The following is a 19,227-nucleotide window of genomic DNA, read 5'->3' as shown; positions in this document are numbered from 1 at the left end:
CTTGGAATTTTCAATACTTTGAATTTCATTCTATCGTTTTGAAGAGTATTTCAGTCTTCTTCAACCTCCCATGATTACTTTGTTTTTTCCGCCAATAAACTCTGTAGATATAACCCAACTATATAAACAGAATGCTTACCTAAGGCATACTTGAAAGCAGAACAGCTTAACATCTCAAACAATTAGAAATTCTTATCATTAAACAGCTCAACCGAGCATTAACTTATCAGTATTTAATCCTGTTTCAATGTAACTACTTTCAATGCTGCTGTCTTGTGTTCCGGCGACAACTATCAACAATCAATTTTTGGACCTTTCATGTTTCAGCAGCATAAAATGTTTCACTTTAGTAACTTCGCTTTTGCAACCGTCTTGATTGTGGGTGCTATCGGAGTTTCCGAGACTGTTGAAACCCGGCCGAATATAGTATTTATCCTAGCCGATGACCTTGGCTGGAACGACGTTGGGTTCCACGGCAGCCGACAGGTTCAAACGCCTTTCCTGGACTCCCTGGCAAACGATGGAATCATTTTGAATAACTACTACATGTTGCCTATATGTACTCCGAGCAGGTTAGGGTTCAATCTCTTTGAATACGTGAGATTATTGGTGTCCGAGGGTGAGGTATGAATCTGACCTCGCGTATGACGCTGATTTTTTTGAAGTTCCCCAAATAGAGTAGCAATTGCAATCGTATATATATATATATATATATATATATATATATATATATATACACGATTGCAATTGCTACTCTATTTCGGGAACTTCGGAAATTTGAAATTTTGAATGGAACTTATCTTGGTATGCACGACATAGTTCGATGAGCATAAAGAACTTTGATTTTCAATGATTTTACTTCTTGTATTCTGTGGGTATAGTGAAGAAAGCTTGTCTTATTTAAAGCTATCCAAAGTCACAACTTAGACTCCCGTCTCACATTATATTAATACTGATTAAATGGTCAAATCAGCGAAGTTTTCATGTCTCAATTTTTTTGTCAGATTTTCTGTCTTTGCAAAGCAAGAAGGAGAATGGTCAGACAAAGGCAATAGTAAAAATGCATGCTTAAACATTACGATTCAGTGCTGATTTGCCATGGTACTATGACCCGGGACGGTAACTGTAAACAAACTAAGCAATACTAATAGAGAACCCTGATTTTATTAAGGTCAAGTCCCTATCTTTTACGAAGATTGTGTTTCAACGCTCATCTTGTGCCACTCAAACACCGGACGGGATACCCCGATCCGATCCCTATTGACATTCTAAATCAGTACTGAATCTTAATGTTTAATAGCCGCGACGCGATAGCGGCTATTATTGGGGACATCGTGGTTTTTTACATTCAAAAGAATTTGAATTGTATTGGGCGCTGTCTTTTTAGTTGATCTCAAACAAAGTTTGTAGCAATTATAACAATCCTGTTGGTCTTTTTCATTCAATTTTTCACTTGACCGATTTTTCGTCTGACGCACTTGACTTTTCGATGTTAGAATATCGATCAAACCATATTCTTAAACTTAGTGAGAATTAGAAAGAAAGTTTGACTTACCAGATTAGAAAGACAAGCAATATGACTTCGATGAAAGAAATTATAAAAATGAATCGTCAAGAAATGGTGCTTAGAATCAATATTCGGTTCAAATTGGTGAATCTAGATAACTATTATTAGAGTTAGATTAATTGATGTAAAATCTTCCCAGCATGTATTAAATGATGATGATATCTCCGGAAGTGTGAATGAATTCTTAGAAAAGTGCAAATGCATTCCATTTATGGTTCCCTTTGGGACTGATTTGCAGAAGCAAACCATATTGGGTAACCTTTGCGACCCCCACTATAAATCACGGTGCTAAGATTAGTTTTGTACCTTGACTTTTTCACACTGATAATGGGTATATATACAGCTGATTTTTAAGTCTTTTTTCATCCCCAAATTCAAATCACCATCTTGATCTATTAATCAGATCTCTCCTGTAAATCTCTAAATTCTACTGTAAAATATCATTTTGTTATTCTCTCATTTTTTGAGAAATTAATTCTTTTACTTAGTTAAAAACGCTTTTTATTCCGCTTGCGAAAGTCCATAACCCAACAGTTTATGGGCCCAGCAATTTTCTAAGTCATAAACAATTTCCAAAACAAAACTAATTTGTTGTTGACAGTCATAATCGTTTTCTGCTTAGTACCTTTTCTTTTCACAAATGTTTTGCCTGCTCAAACTTCAATGGATCAACAGACAGTGAAGCTGCTGACCTACACAGGAAAGACACAGGACTTCCCAATCTGGAGCACAAGATTTGTGGCGATGATGCAGACGAAGGGACTCTACAAATCACTACTGAGGACAGAGGAGCAACCCAATGAGCCTGCGCCACTGGCCAATGGGGCAACCAATGATGAGAAGAAGAACCACAAGGTGCTGAAGGATGCATATGAGAAGGAAGTTGCAGACATCAAGGAGAGACGGAACAATGTGTTGTGCCATCTGGCACTGACTCTAGATGCAACAACCCTCATGCTGATGAGACATGACTGTGTGGGAGATGATGGCATTGGAGATGGAGCAAAGGCTTGGAAGCTTTTGCAAGAGAGATTTCAGAGTGTGGAGACACCGACAGTGGTGACTTTAGTGGCACAGCTTGCTCGACTGCAGCTCGAGGATTCTGAGGATTTGGACAGCTTCTTCATCAGAGGACAGGAGTTGCTCACAAGGCTACAAGAAGCAGGGGAAGCAGTCTCAGAGACCCTCTTCAACGCCTTGGTCCTCAATGGTCTGCCAATGAGGTATGAAAGTTTTGTTATACAGGAAAGCTTCAACCCGGCAACGAACTTCACAGAGTTGAGTAAAAGGCTGCAGAACTTTCATGAGGGCACGGTGCAGAGACACAAGGGACAAAGTGGTTCAGTGGCACTGGCAGTGAAGCGTGACTTCAAGAAGGGACCCAAGAAAGGAAACTGCTTTGTGTGTGGGATCCCTGGACACTTCGCCAAGGACTGCAGGAAGAAGGAGACAGCACAATGCAGCAAGTGTGGTGAGAAGGGTCACCTAGACAGGGCATGCAAGAGACAAAGAGATGGAGGCAAACATGAGTCAGTGGCAATGGGACCAACACTGGCTACACCAGACGAGAAATGCTGGGCAGCTCTTACCCAGTGGAAGACAGCAGGCATGCTAGTGGACAGTGGTTATACAGATCACATAGTGACGAACATCGATGCGTTCATGGACTTTGTGCCCATTCAATCAGTGGTCAGAAATCCCAACGGAGAGGCTTCCAGAGTGGTGGGCAGAGGCTGTGTGAGGATCAGCATACCCTCAAACAAAGGGGAATTCCAATGCGAACTCAAAAATGTTCTGTGTGTGCCGGACTGTTCTTCAAACCTCCTATCAGTCTCAAGATGCACGGAGTGGGGACATAGCTTCACTTTCGAGAGAGGAAACAGCTGCATGAAACTCCAGAAGGGAACTCGGGTAAAACTAAAACAAGAAAATAATTTGTTTTACTTACCCTGCAGCGTTCTAGAATTCAAGATGAGTTCCAACAGCGTGAAACTTGACAGTGCAAGGAAGTGGCACAGACGATTGGGTCATTTGAATCAAGCGGATGTGGTCAGGAATGCACCAGAGACAGTGGGGGAACTCGATGATGTATGCAATGTGTGTGCATTGGCCAAGATCACAAAGACTCCAGTACCAAGAGTGGCAGAGACCCAAGCAGAAGAGAAGCTGGAGAGGGTGTTCACAGACGTGATGGGACCTTTCAGAGTAGTGTCACTGTCAGGGTTCCGGTTCTGCATAGTTTTTGCAGACCAGTACACAAAGTTTGTGTTGTTGGACTTGCTTAAGGCAAAGAGTGAAGCACTGGCCAGCCTGAAGAAATTTGTTCTCAGTGTGGGGACGCCCAAGAAGCTGAGGCAAGACAATGCGAAGGAGTTTCTCTCAGAGCAGTTCAAGACGTACTGCTTAGATGCAGGCATTCTCCAGGAAAAGACCGTACCAGAGACGCCACAACAGAATGGGTTAGCTGAGAGGTGCAACAGGACACTGCTGGAGATAGCAAGATGTTTGCTCATTGACTCAGGACTTCCCAAGATGATGTGGGGAGCAGCAATTCTTCACGCAGCAAGGATCAGAAACGCAGCAAGGAAGAAAAATGCCCAGCAGAGCTGATGAGAGGTATAAAACCTAAGCTTTCAATTAGTAAATTATCTATTTTTGGTTGCACAGTCTTCATGAGGAAGAGGGACAAAGAAGTCAGCAAACTTGAACCCAAGGCACTGGAAGGAAAGTTTGTGGGTTACATTGAAGGAGAAAAGGGATACCTGGTGCACATACCCAACACACGCAAGGTGATGGCAGTTCGAGATGTGATCATCAAGGAGTCTGAAGTGGGCTCAATCCCTGACAACAAAGAAACGGCTGACCTACTAGATGATGGGTCGGAACTGGGAATCTGGCACCCAGATGATGGTCATCAAGATGATGACAACAGAGAACGACAGGACACATCTACTGCAATAAAAGAGGAGTGACATGACGCAGGGAGCGTGAATACTCAAGAAACAACACTGAGACAAGAGGCCTCGGATGTTGGAGAAACAGCACTAGATGAAGGATCTACTGCAACAAGAGGGAGTTACAGAGACTCAGAGTCACTGGAAGACAGTGACATAGAAGACTTCTCACAGTTTGAGACAGTTGGCTTCAATGAAGATGCACTGGAACAAGCGGACAGAGCAGAGCCCAGACGAGGGACACGAGCAAGAAATGTTCCGCAATTTTTTGGAGAAATCAGGACCCATCTTGCTGTGACTGAGGGCGACTATGTGGAACCCAAAACAGTCTACAAATCCAAGCAAGGTGACGACTGGGACCAGTGGCACCGGGCAATGAAGGACGAGATCAAGGCACTCCAAGACAACGAGAAGTGAAATTGGGACCCAGTTGTCAAGTGGACAAATACAAAGCGCGCTGTGTGGCGAAAGGCTTCAAACAAGTGGTAGGACTGGACTACTTTGAGACTTTTGCGCCTACCTGTAAGCCAGAGACATTCAGGATTCTACTTCACCTATCAGCGAAGCAGGGCCATGTGATGCACCAATTTGATGTCAAGACTGCTTTCCTGCACTCACCAATCGAGGAAGAAGTGTATCTGGAACAGCCACAGGAGTTTGTAGAACGCGGATCAGATGGGGAGAAGTTAGTATGTCGACTAAATAAATCAATTTATGGTTTGAAACAGGCTGCTAACAACTGGTACAAAGAGCTGGCAAACTTCCTACTGAGACAGGGGTTCACCAGAAGCAAGAACAATCACTGCTTGTTCGCAAGATCAGAGGCAGAGGATCACACCTTCATCTTGGTCTGGGTTGACGACATCATAGTAGCATCAAGAAGTATGACAGTGATCTCTGATGTCAAGAAGGCACTAGAAGCAACCTTTCACATGGAAGACAGAGGGAGACTGCACTGGTTTCTGGGTCTAAGAATCAGACGAGATGAGGGCAAAGTCACAGTCGACCAAGAACGCTACATAGAAACAATGCTTGAGCGGTTTCAAATGGATCAATGCAAACCGTCAAGAACTCCAGCTGATCTGAATTTGAAACTTCAGACAGCACAGAACGGAGACGAAGAAGTGGACCAAAGGATCTACAGAAGCTTGGTTGGATCACTTCTGTATCTGGCCAAACAGACGAGGCCAGACATCATGTTCACAGTCAACATTCTGTCCAGACACATGAATGCACCTACCAATCAACACTGGATGTGCGGAAAACGACTTCTGCGAGATCTTCAAGGTTCAAAAGGTTTAAAACTTTCTTACACAAAAGAGGCTAGTTATGATTTAGTGGGGGAAAGTGATGCAGACTGGTCTGGAGACGTGAACGACAGAAAATCAACAACGGGCTATTACTTCAAGCTCAACGGACGTGGCGCAGCACTCAGCTGGGGTGTCAAGAAGCAGGCCACAGTTGCTCTTTCTTCATCAGAAGCAGAATATCAGGGCATGGCAGCAGCAGTTCAGGAAGCACTCTACCTGAAACAACTTCTAGAGGATTTTGGCATCCAACAGAAACGTCCAATAGCAATTGGAGAAGACAATAAAAGTTGTATCAGATTTTGCCAAAACCCAGTCATGCACAAAATGAGCAAGCACATCGAAACAAAGTTTCACTTCATCCGGGACCAGACGGAGGATGGGACTATTTCAATTCATTACGTCCCTACAGACAAAATGGCAGCGGACATCTTCACAAAGTCCTTACCCGTTTCGAAAGTGGAAACATTCAGAGCAGTTTTGATGGGAGCAGACTCTACGCAATCAACTCAAGTCTGGGGAATTCCAATGCGAACTCAAAAATGTTCTGTGTGTGCCGGACTATTCTTCAAACCTCCTATCAGTCTCAAGATGCACGGAGTGGGGACATAGCTTCACTTTCGAGAGAGGAAACAGCTGCATGAAACTCCAGAAGGGAACTCGGGTAAAACTAAAACAAGAAAATATTTTGTTTTACTTACCCTGCAGCGTTCTAGAATTCAAGATGAGTTCCAACAGCGTGAAACTTGACAGTGCAAGGAAGTGGCACAGACAATTGGGTCATTTGAATCAAGCGGATGTGGTCAGGAATGCACCAGAGACAGTGGGGGAACTCGATGATGTATGCAATGTGTGTGCATTGGCCAAGATCACAAAGACTCCAGTACCAAGAGTGGCAGAGACCCAAGCAGAAGAGAAGCTGGAGAGGGTGTTCACAGACGTGATGGGACCTTTCAGAGTAGTGTCACTGTCAGGGTTCCGGTTCTGCATAGTTTTTGCAGACCAGTACACGAAGTTTGTGTTTTTGGACTTGCTTAAGGCAAAGAGTGAAGCACTGGCCAGCCTGAAGAATTTTGTTCTCAGTGTGGGGACGCCCAAGAAGCTGAGGCAAGACAATGCGAAGGAGTTTCTCTCAGAGCAGTTCAAGACGTACTGCTTAGATGCAGGCATTCTCCAGGAAAAGACCATACCAGAGACGCCACAACAGAATGGGTTAGCTGAGAGGTGCAACAGGACACTGCTGGAGATAGCAAGATGGTTGCTCATTGACTCAGGACTTCCCAAGATGATGTGGGGAGCAGCAATTCTTCACGCAGCAAGGATCAGAAACTTGGTTGTGAGACGAGGAGAAGAAAAATGCCCAGCAGAGCTGATGAGAGGTATAAAACCTAAGCTTTGAATTAGTAAATTATCTATTTTTGGTTGCACAGTCTTCATGAGGAAGAGGGACAGAGAAGTCAGCAAACTTGAACCCAAGGCACTGGAAGGAAAGTTTGTGGGTTACATTGAAGGAGAAAAGGGATACCTGGTGTACATACCCAACACACGCAAGTTGATGGCAGTTCGAGATGTGATCATCAAGGAGTCTGAAGTGGGCTCAATCCCTGACAACAAAGAAACGGCTGACCTACTAGATGATGGGTCAGAACTGGGAATCTGGCACCCAGATGATGGTCATCAAGATGATGACAACAGAGAACGACAGGACACATCTACTGCAATAAAGGAGGAGTGACATGACGCAGGAAGCGTGAATACTCAAGAAACAACACTGAGACAAGAGGCCTCGGATGTTGGAGAAACAGCACTAGATGAAGGATCTACTGCAACAAGAGGGAGTTACAGAGACTCAGAGTCACTGGAAGACAGTGACATAGAAGACTTCTCACAGTTTGAGACAGTTGGCTTCAATGAAGATGCACTGGAACAAGCGGACAGAGCAGAGCCCAGACGAGGGACACGAGCAAGAAATGTTCCGCAATTTTTTGGAGAAATCAGGACCCATCTTGCTGTGACTGAGGGCGACTATGTGGAACCCAAAACAGTCTACGAAGCCAAGCAAAGTGACGACTGGGACCAGTGGCACCGGGCAATGAAGGACGAGATCAAGGCACTTCAAGACAACGAGAAGTGAAATTGGGACCCAGTTGTCAAGTGGACAAATACAAAGCGCGCTGTGTGGCGGAAGGCTTCAAACAAGTGGTAGGACTGGACTACTTTGAGACTTTTGCGCCTACCTGTAAGCCAGAGACATTCAGGATTCTGCTTCACCTATCAGCGAAGCAGGGCCATGTGATGCACCAATTTGATGTCAAGACTGCTTTCCTGCACTCACCAATCGAGGAAGAAGTGTATCTGGAACAGCCACAGGAGTTTGTAGAACGCGGATCAGATGGGGAGAAGTTAGTATGTCGACTAAATAAATCAATTTATGGTTTGAAACAGGCTGCTAACAACTGGTACAAAGAGCTGGCAAACTTCCTACTGAGACAGCTGTTCACCAGAAGCAAGAACAATCACTGCTTGTTCGCAAGATCAGAGGCAGAGGATCACACCTTCATCTTGGTCTGGGTTGACGACATCATAGTAGCATCAAGAAGTATGACAGTGATCTCTGATGTCAAGAAGGCACTAGAAGCAACCTTTCACATGGAAGACAGAGGGAGACTACACTGGTTTCTGGGTCTAAGAATCAGACGAGATGAGGGCAAAGTCACAGTCGACCAAGAACGCTACATAGAAACAATGCTTGAGCGGTTTCAAATGGATCAATGCAAACCGTCAAGAACTCCAGCTGATCTGAATTTGAAACTTCAGACAGCACAGAACGGAGACGAAGAAGTGGACCAAAGGATCTACAGAAGCTTGGTTGGATCACTTCTGTATCTGGCCAAACAGACGAGGCCAGACATCATGTTCACAGTCAACATTCTGTCCAGACACATGAATGCCCCTACCAATCAACACTGGATATGCGAAAAACGACTTCTGCGACATCTTCAAGGTTCAAAAGGTTTAAAACTTACTTACACAAAAGAGGCAAGTTATGATTTAGTGGGGGAAAGTGATGCAGACTGGTCTGGAGACGTGAACGACAGAAAATCAACAACGGGCTATTACTTCAAGCTCAACGGACGTGGCGCAGCACTCAGCTGGGGTGTCAAGAAGCAGGCCACAGTTGCTCTTTCTTCATCAGAAGCAGAATATCAGGGCATGGCAGCAGCAGTTCAGGAAGCACTCTACCTGAAACAACTTCTAGAGGATTTTGGCATCCAACAGAAACGTCCAATAGCAATTGGAGAAGACAATAAAAGTTGTATCAGACTTTGCCCGGTCATGCACAAAAGGAGCAAGCACATCGAAACAAAGTTTCACTTCATCCGGGACCAGACGGAGGATGGGACTATTTCAATTCATTACGTCCCTACAGACAAAATGGCAGCGGACATCTTCACAAAGTCCTTACCAGTTTCGAAAGTGGAAACATTCAGAGCAGTTTTGATGGGAGCAGACTCTACGCAATCAACTCAAGTCTGGGGAATTCCAATGCGAACTCAAAAATGTTCTGTGTGTGCCGGACTATTCTTCAAACCTCCTATCAGTCTCAAGATGCACGGAGTGGGGACATAGCTTCACTTTCGAGAGAAGAAACAGCTGCATGAAACTCCAGAAGGGAACTCGGGTAAAACTAAAACAAGAAAATATTTTGTTTTACTTACCCTGCAGCGTTCTAGAGTTCAAGATGAGTTCCAACAGCGTGAAACTTGACAGTGCAAGGAAGTGGCACAGACAATTGGGTCATTTGAATCAAGCGGATGTGGTCAGGAATGCACCAGAGACAGTGGGGGAACTCGATGATGTATGCAATGTGTGTGCATTGGCCAAGATCACAAAGACTCCAGTACCAAGAGTGGCAGAGACCCAAGCAGAAGAGAAGCTGGAGAGGGTGTTCACAGACGTGATGGGACCTTTCAGAGTAGTGTCACTGTCAGGGTTCCGGTTCTGCATAGTTTTTGCAGACCAGTACACGAAGTTTGTGTTTTTGGACTTGCTTAAGGCAAAGAGTGAAGCACTGGCCAGCCTGAAGAAATTTGTTCTCAGTGTGGGGACGCCCAAGAAGCTGAGGCAAGACAATGCGAAGGAGTTTCTCTCAGAGCAGTTCAAGACGTACTGCTTAGATGCAGGCATTCTCCAGGAAAAGACCATACCAGAGACGCCACAACAGAATGGGTTAGCTGAGAGGTGCAACAGGACACTGCTGGAGATAGCAAGATGGTTGCTCATTGACTCAGGACTTCCCAAGATGATGTGGGGAGCAGCAATTCTTCACGCAGCAAGGATCAGAAACTTGGTTGTGAGACGAGGAGAAGAAAAATGCCCAGCAGAGCTGATGAGAGGTATAAAACCTAAGCTTTGAATTAGTAAATTATCTATTTTTGGTTGCACAGTCTTCATGAGGAAGAGGGACAAAGAAGTCAGCAAACTTGAACCCAAGGCACTGGAAGGAAAGTTTGTGGGTTACATTGAAGGAGAAAAGGGATACCTGGTGTACATACCCAACACACGCAAGTTGATGGCAGTTCGAGATGTGATCATCAAGGAGTCTGAAGTGGGCTCAATCCCTGACAACAAAGAAACGGCTGACCTACTAGATGATGGGTCAGAACTGGGAATCTGGCACCCAGATGATGGTCATCAAGATGATGACAACAGAGAACGACAGGACACATCTACTGCAATAAAGGAGGAGTGACATGACGCAGGAAGCGTGAATACTCAAGAAACAACACTGAGACAAGAGGCCTCGGATGTTGGAGAAACAGCACTAGATGAAGGATCTACTGCAACAAGAGGGAGTTACAGAGACTCAGAGTCACTGGAAGACAGTGACATAGAAGACTTCTCACAGTTTGAGACAGTTGGCTTCAATGAAGATGCGCTGGAACAAGCGGACAGAGCAGAGCCCAGACGAGGGACACGAGAAAGAAATGTTCCGCAATTTTTTGGAGAAATCAGGACCCATCTTGCTGTGACTGAGGGCGACTATGTGGAACCCAAAACAGTCTACGAGGCCAAGCAAGGTGACGACTGGGACCAGTGGCACCGGGCAATGAAGGACGAGATCAAGGCACTCCAAGACAACGAGAAGTGAAATTGGGACCCAGTTGTCAAGTGGACAAATACAAAGCGCGCTGTGTGGCGAAAGGCTTCAAACAAGTGGTAGGACTGGACTACTTTGAGACTTTTGTGCCTACCTGTAAGCCAGAGACATTCAGGATTCTACTACACCTATCAGCGAAGCAGGGCCATGTGATGCACCAACTTGATGTCAAGACTGCTTTCCTGCACTCACCAATCGAGGAAGAAGTGTATCTGGAACAGCCACAGGAGTTTGTAGAACGCGGATCAGATGGGGAGAAGTTAGTATGTCGACTAAATAAATCAATTTATGGTTTGAAACAGGCTGCTAACAACTGGTACAAAGAGCTGGCAAACTTCCTACTGAGACAGGGGTTCACCAGAAGCAAGAACAATCACTGCTTGTTCGCAAGATCAGAGGCAGAGGATCACACCTTCATCTTGGTCTGGGTTGACGACACCATAGTAGCATCAGGAAGTATGACAGTGATCTCTGATGTCAAGAAGGCACTAGAAGCAACCTTTCACATGGAAGACAGAGGGAGACTGCACTGGTTTCTGGGTCTAAGAATCAGACGAGATGAGGGCAAAGTCACAGTCGACCAAGAACGCTACATAGAAACAATGCTTGAGCGGTTTCAAATGGATCAATGCAAACCGTCAAGAACTCCAGCTGATCTGAATTTGAAACTTCAGACAGCACAGAACGGAGACGAAGAAGTGGACCAAAGGATCTACAGAAGCTTGGTTGGATCACTTCTGTATCTGGCCAAACAGACGAGGCCAGACATCATGTTCACAGTCAACATTCTGTCCAGACACATGAATGCACCTACCAATCAACACTGGATGTGCGGAAAACGACTTCTGCGACATCTTCAAGGTTCAAAAGGTTTAAAACTTACTTACACATAAGAGGCTAGTTATGATTTAGTGGGGGAAAGTGATGCAGACTGGTCTGGAGACGTGAACGACAGAAAATCAACAACTGGCTATTACTTCAAGCTCAACGGACGTGGCGCAGCACTCAGCTGGGGTGTCAAGAAGCAGGCCACAGTTGCTCTTTTTTCATCAGAAGCAGAATATCAGGGCATGGCAGCAGCAGTTCAGGAAGCACTCTACCTGAAACAACTTCTAGAGGATTTTGGCATCCAACAGAAACGTCCAATAGCAATTGGAGAAGACAATCAAAGTTGTATCAGACTTTGCCAAAACCCAGTCATGCACAAAAGGAGCAAGCACATCGAAACAAAGTTTCACTTCATCCGGGACCAGACGGAGGATGGGACTATTTCAATTCATTACGTCCCTACAGACAAATGGCAGCGGACATCTTCACAAAGTCCTTACCGTTTCGAAAGTGGAAACATTCAGAGCAGTTTTGATGGGAGCAGACTCTACGCAATCAACTCAAGTCTGAGTGGGGGTGTTAGAATATTGATCAAACTATAGTCTTAAACTTAGTGAGAATTAGAAAGAAAGTTTGACTTACCAGATTAGAAAGACAAGCAATATGACTTCGATGAAAGAAATTATATAAATGAATCGTCAAGAAATGGTGCTTAGAATCAATATTCGGTTCAAATTGGTGAATCTAGATAACTATTATTAGAGTTAGATTAATTGATGTAAAATCTTCCCAGCATGTATTATATGATGATGATATCTCCGGAAGTGTGAATGAATTCTTAGAAAAGTGCAAATGCATTCCATTTATGGTTCCCTTTGGGACTGATTTGCAGAAGCAAACCATATTGGGTAACCTTTGCGACCCCCACTATAAATCACGATGCTAAGATTAGTTTTGTACCTTGACTTTTTCACAATGATAATGGGTATATATACAGCTGATTTTTGAGTCCTTTTTTAATCCCCAAATTCAAATCACCATTTTGATCTAATAATCAGATCTCTCCTGTAAATCTCTAAATTCTACTGTAAAATATCATATTGTTATTCTCTCATTTTTTGAGAAATTAATTCTTTTACTTAGTTAAAAACGCTTTTTATTCCGCTTGCGAAAGTCCATAACCCAACAAATTGTATTGGGCGCTGTCTTTTTAGTTGATCTCAAACAAAGTTTGTAGCAATTATAACAGTCCTGTTGGTCTTTTTCATTCAATTTTTCACTTGACCGATTTTTCGTCTGACGCACTTGACTTTTCGTCCTCAAAACCGGGATGAACAGCTAGCGCCCAGTTGGCGTGCTCTTAGAGCTTTTCAGCTCTGTTTCAGCTCAAAATGTTTTGAAGACTTATACTTATGGTGTGAAGGGCTTTCCTTAGGGGTTGAAGACAGCCCCACTGTTGAACCCCCCACTATTGCCCCAACTCCAACCCCCCCCCCCCCCCCCCCTCACCGTGCTGTTGCCCCCAACCCCACTGTTGCCCACAACCCCTTTTAGCAATTGTTTTGATAAAACTCGCATGTTTTCAAGGTTTTTGAAAATTTTTGTCGGTTTCTCTAGCCTCAAGAGCGGAGGAGCCTCCAATAGAGTTTTTCAATAGGTTACTTTACAGTTTCTAAAGGTAATGGACTGTTTTTCAAGATTTCAACACCACGAATTTTAACAACCTTTTTTACAAAACTTTTTTTTTCTTCAATTTATTGTCATTATTCAGGTTTTTCAGCCTAACAGAAAACCCCCATTAGGATTTGATAATAAGTTACTGGAAATTGTTTTTAGCCACGGAAGAATTTTCAACTTTTAATATTATAACTTTTTTACAAGCAGTTTCTTTATAGAACTTACAATTTTCTTCAAGTTTTTTTGAAATTGTTTGTTATTTCTTTTATTTTTCCAGCCTTAAGAGCCACATATCCTCCACTACGGTTTGAAAATAGGTTACTGCATAGCTTCTCGATGTAGTGAAACGTTTTTTCAAGATTTTAATATCAGCTATTTTTGTAAATATTTGCAATTTTTCCAGGTTTTTTTGAATTTGTTTGAAATTTTTAATATTTTTCCGGCACCAGAGTCCTGACAATCTCTTTCAAGATTTGACGATAAACTATCGCATAATTTCAAGAGTTAATTGAATTGTTTTCATTTTTTATTGAATCGAGTTGTTGCAATTTTTTGATTAAAAAAAATTTTTTTTCTAATTTCAGGAAAATTTACACCATGTTCTAAGTTTATGGATTATTATGAGCCAGTGAAAATATTTAAAGCCTTAGTAGGAATAGTGGACGTCTCTTGAGATAAGTAAATGGTTTTGAACAATTTAATATCTGGGTTTTAGCAAGGTTTTGCAAAAATTTGCAAATGTTTTCAAAGTTTTTGAATATTTTTGTCCTTTTCTCATTTTGACAATCATTGCTGGCCATCGAAGGTCGTCAAGTCTTGAGATGAGTTATTTAATAGTTCGAGAGTTAAAATATGGTTTTTAAAATTTTCACTGTGAAATCTGGATGCTTTTTCTTTTAAATATTGCAATAATTTGCATTTTTGTAAATATCAGTTTTTCATTTAGTTTATTTACTAACAAGGCTAGAAAACTGAAATTTGCCGAGTCGAATCAAGCTAAAGCTGGCCTCACTAAACTGTGGCTAGCTACTGACGCTTGCCGGTCGTTTGCGAGCAATTCGCCCGATGTTAGTGGGTACGTTTTGTTCCCACATTTTCATGGTTTTTGAAGTCAAATTGGAGTAGTGATTTTGGTTACGACGAAACAGGAAGCGGAGTGAAAAAGCGAGTGGTTTTGTGGCGTGAAAAATATTCACTCTAATTTTTAAGTAGAGGAAAAAAACGGTGTTTGAACAAAAGATCGCTTACTCGCTAGTAGTTTTTTGTTCACATGCGGCAATTTCACTTTGATTTTTTGCTGTTTTTTCTAAATGGTTTTCCTAATGCACTCATAGTTTATTTTAGGCCTTCAATAGTGTGCATCTAAGTAGTGCCAAACGTATGTGCCCTAATTCTTGAGTATTAGAGTCTTGAGTTTTTGATTTCAAATATTAATTTTGAAAAACTCCATTAAGGCTTTTTCCTTATAGAGTGTATGTGTCTCATGAAAATGACACTCTGAATCTAACCAAAAAGTCTAGTGGTCTATTAAAGGGCTGTTGGTCTATCTGTCCATCTTATTTTTTTAGTTGTTTCAATTCATGGAAGGCAACAAGCGTCAATCCCGGCTATTTTTTGCGCAATCTGCCGGCTATGTTTTCAGTTTTAAGAAAAAATTTTTATGTTAATTAAATTAAATACAATTTTTTGAGTCAAGATGTCCATAGCAAAAACAGAAAGAAACCTCATGGTGTAAACCTTAAATTCAGAATTGTGCCATGAAGCATCTGTTTGATGCAATGGCCAGAACAGTGGTCATAGCAAAGATTTCAATGTAAAAACTATTATTCAGTGCTGAAATTTTATAACATGATAACATAATAACATGATAGTCGAGATGCAACGTACAGACAAAACAGACTAGATGAGAATGGAACAGAAATAGATTGAATTATTGGTTATTACTTGTGTGCTCATACGAGCTCTTTTGACTCAATTTTGGCAGTCTTCCATATATTTTCTAAGCACGAGATGAAACTCATTCCCACCTACAAATTTTTTGTCATTCTCGAAAAGTTTGAAATTTATTTTGTAAGACAGAGACCTGTGCAATTATGCAGAATGTTGGCAAAAAACGATTGAACTTCAATGTAAATTGCTTCCGTTTTTACTGTAAGTTTTCATAACTTTTTTATTTATTCTTGACTCATTGGGACACTTTTTCAGGGCTGCCCTGATGACAGGACGTCACCCAGTAAGACTTGGTCTGCAAAACAATGTGATCCTTCCTGGCCAGCGGCTGGGAATTCCTCTTAAATACAAACTTCTACCAGAGTACCTGAATGACTTGGGATACGAGAGTCACATCGTTGGCAAATGGCACTTGGGATTTTTTCAACGAAAGTAAATTTCTTCTAACATTTTTTTTTAAATATGCAAACTAAAAGCGGTCAATTGACTAAGCAGGCCCCGTATGCTTTTCTATTATTCAGAACGAAAACGACGAGTCCAAATCATCAAATTTTATGGCGTCTTAGGCATAAATGACAAATGTAACGTTTTACATCAATTATTCATCAAATAAAAGATTAAAGCAGGAAAAAGAAAGATGAAACAAAAATGGAGTAAATAAACGAGAGAGAAAGAGAGTGAGCGAACTAAAGAAATGCAGACAGAGAAAGAAACAAGAAAAAATAGAAAGTGGATCGTAAAAAAAAGAAATTGGTGAGCGATAAAAGAAAAAAACGATTGTAAATGTAAGATGAAGAAGACCAAACCTGAAAAAAATGAGAAGAAGTAGACCCAGAAAACGCACAGAGAACCCAGAACAATAGCTTTACCATCTTCTGGAAGAGTTTTCTGCAGTCAAAAAACAATAATAACAATGAATTCAAACAAACGAAATCTCGGCCAGATTGGTAGTCTACAAATTAGGGGAAAATCAAGTTTCAATCAACTAAAATTTCTCGAAAACTTTCCATCCTGAAGGGCAACCTTTGCAATTGAATGTCTTTATTACTTCTTCTTCAAAACCATTTTTCACTTCTTTTGGGAACTGACATGGAATTTTGTATTATGAATAGCTAGGGAAACTGTTTAACTGAGACAGAAAATATACAATCAGACAATCAGGACACACTGTTAAAGTAATAATATTCAGTACGTGTCCGAAAAGTTTGTCTGGCTTTAATAAACAAATTTCATCATAATCTGATCATTGCACAACCAAAAGTTATTCACCAGTGGTCTGAGGCATTCACAGAAGTTAAACTCAGTAGAATCTTGTTAAGTAGAATGAGATCGCTAAAAAATCAGAAAATAACTGACTAACAAACAGCGATAGCGAATGACATTCTCAACGTATTAGCTTTAACCACAATTTCAAAATACATTTTAAAAATTGTTGAGTCGAATTTCGCGTCATTATTTACACTCTTTATGAAAAATCGATCACAGGAAGGCGTTCACTGAGTTAATAGAACAGCAAATAAGATGTCCTCCTAAGCTGAAACTTCCAAAATTCTCACCAAGAAAAACCATTTAACAAACAATGTAACGGAATTGAGGAGTAAAAGTGCATCTTAGCAAGAGAAAGCGAAAGAGAGAGAGAGAGAGAGAGAGAGAAAAAAACTGTTGGAATCAAATGATTTAGAGTCACTGCTCATCATATTGATACCCATTCATATCAACGCTTAAAAAACTTCTTGCCGTAATAGCGCAGTATTGGAACTTTGTTGGAGTGAAATATCAACAGAGAAGAGAGAAAAAAGATTTTTACAGATAAAATGAACATATATTGAAGTTGATTGTCCCGAATAGAAATCTGTTTGTTACTTTCTTCGAGGAAGTTATCTCAATGCTACATGTAGTCCCAAGACTAAAAAATGATTTTTCTTACCAAAAAGGCTACAATCAATCAAAAATAGCCTTAAACTGCAAAAAAATAAGAAATCCTTTGCAAGATCTCCATTTAGAGCCCAATCAATTGGCAGTATTGCGTTTTATTTGATTTTTAGTTTAAAACAGCGTAAACGTTGTTGGATGGAATTGCGATTCTTGCGTAAATGGTTAATCTCTTTTTTTTTTATTTTTTGAGATGTATAGGTCCAAAATGACGCTGAGCACAGGTAAAAAATTGCATTTAACATAAAAAATAATTTCATTGAATAGAATGTGTTGGTATAACTGGTTTTCTTTTTAAAAAAGCAGTTATCTTAGAATACTCCTCCAAATTTGAAACTATAGCAAGATAACTCAGGTCGAGGGTCAACGCTAAAGTTGCTAAAAAGTTGGGAAATGTTGTGAATACGGTGAACGCTTGTTAGCATTGCGGTTTATAACGTTCAATTATTTGCATTCTGCTAAAATAAAACTTTCGTCGCATTTTTTTGTTAGATATGCAGTTTTTAGCGGTGAAATTGTTTTCACCGCTTCATAATGGCAGTGACTTTTTTCCCTCAGATTAAGCGGTAAAAATAAAAATACTTCAAAAATTTACCGCTAAAAACCGCAAATCTTCAATTTTTTTGATGTTTTGCTTAAAGATAAGTGAATCTAATTAAACTTCAAAAGACATTCAAAGGAAAGAAGAAGCAATGGCTGACATGCATTATGTCAGAGGTTTGAACTCTGATACGGTTTAATAAGTATTCCTCTGAAAATAAAAATTTCACAACAAAAAACCAAAAATCTTACCAAAGTTCATGGCTTAAAATAGCATATCTTACAAAATTTCACCGCTTTCACTGCATTCATCGCTAAAATATGCGGGCGCTTTGCGGTGAGAAATATTTTTCACGGCTATTCACTACAATTCTTCCATCATTTTTTCGACAAAACCTCGTTCCGGGAACCGTTGTCTCTACAGGACTGTTACCATGCAAAAGTCTTGCAAAATGACAATTATATTGTGAGACCCTTGCAGGAAAATTACGTGCTAAACGTCTTTTGGAACAATTTGGCAACATAACAAACAGAGTTCGGAGAGAGATCTCTTCAGATCATTAGAGGTTCTAATTGACTGGGCCAAAATAAAGGCTGCGTGTATGATTGATGCTTTCAACAATTCTATTGCAACTTTCTCCACTTGAACAGCTTTTTGTACATTTTTGATCTTAGATAAGACATAAAAAATTTTATTTCATTGCTAACGTAACCTTACATTTGACAGCAACATATTTAAGGTTCCCAAAACAGTGCTTTATGTTAATTTTTCAATTAACTTGTGCCTGAGAATTACTTCTATTATTTACTTCAGTGGCAATGCAACACTGTTTCTGTTTTTTTTTTCAGTTACACCCCAACCTATCGTGGCTTCAAGTCCTTCTATGGTTACTACATGGGCAATATTGACTACTTCGACCACAAAGACAGAGAAGGTAACGAGTAATCAATAGTAAATAACTTCAGCCGACAGAACGCTTAGCCTACATGAAAAAAAATGAGAAAATCAGCCAACAGTTATACTATTTGGACAATAAACCTCATTGGTCGATCAATCATCAGTTCATTGGACCATTGTTTTTAATGTGCAGTAGGGTGGCATCTGCTAGGCCTGTCCGTGGCCACAACACCTTGCGGTGGAGCAGGGATTGCAACCACGAAAGCACTTCTTTTCGACAGTTGAAAAAAATCGGTGCAATGTATGACCAATTGTAGATCTATAATTAATGCACTTGCTCTTTTTAGGTAAACTGTCGCCTAAATTTCTCATTTTCTGTTGTAGGCTAAGCTCCCAGTTAAAATTGTGGTTTA

General features: G+C 41.2%; 2 protein-coding genes across 2 annotated transcripts in view; both read left to right on the top strand.

The window, feature by feature from the left end:
- Window positions 1–19,227, top strand: part of LOC142348425 (GTP-binding protein 1-like) — a 447,324-nt gene that overhangs the window by 355,435 nt on the left and 72,662 nt on the right. The gene's annotated exons all lie outside the window — the stretch shown is intronic.
- Window positions 173–19,227, top strand: part of LOC142348504 (arylsulfatase B-like) — a 33,690-nt gene continuing 14,635 nt past the window's right edge. Inside the window, exons 1-4 of the mRNA XM_075399880.1 lie at window positions 173–572; window positions 15,700–15,876; window positions 18,766–18,851; window positions 19,026–19,066. Of these exons, the coding sequence (XP_075255995.1) occupies window positions 319–572; window positions 15,700–15,876; window positions 18,766–18,851; window positions 19,026–19,066 (558 nt within the window). The 5' untranslated portion in view covers window positions 173–318. The remainder of the gene's footprint in view (window positions 573–15,699; window positions 15,877–18,765; window positions 18,852–19,025; window positions 19,067–19,227) is intronic.

This window comes from Convolutriloba macropyga, chromosome 10 (genome assembly GCF_964194025.1).
Source record: "Convolutriloba macropyga chromosome 10, txConMacr16.3, whole genome shotgun sequence".
Lineage (NCBI taxonomy): Eukaryota > Metazoa > Xenacoelomorpha > Acoela > Convolutidae > Convolutriloba > Convolutriloba macropyga.
This window is presented reverse-complemented; position numbering and strand designations above follow the sequence as displayed.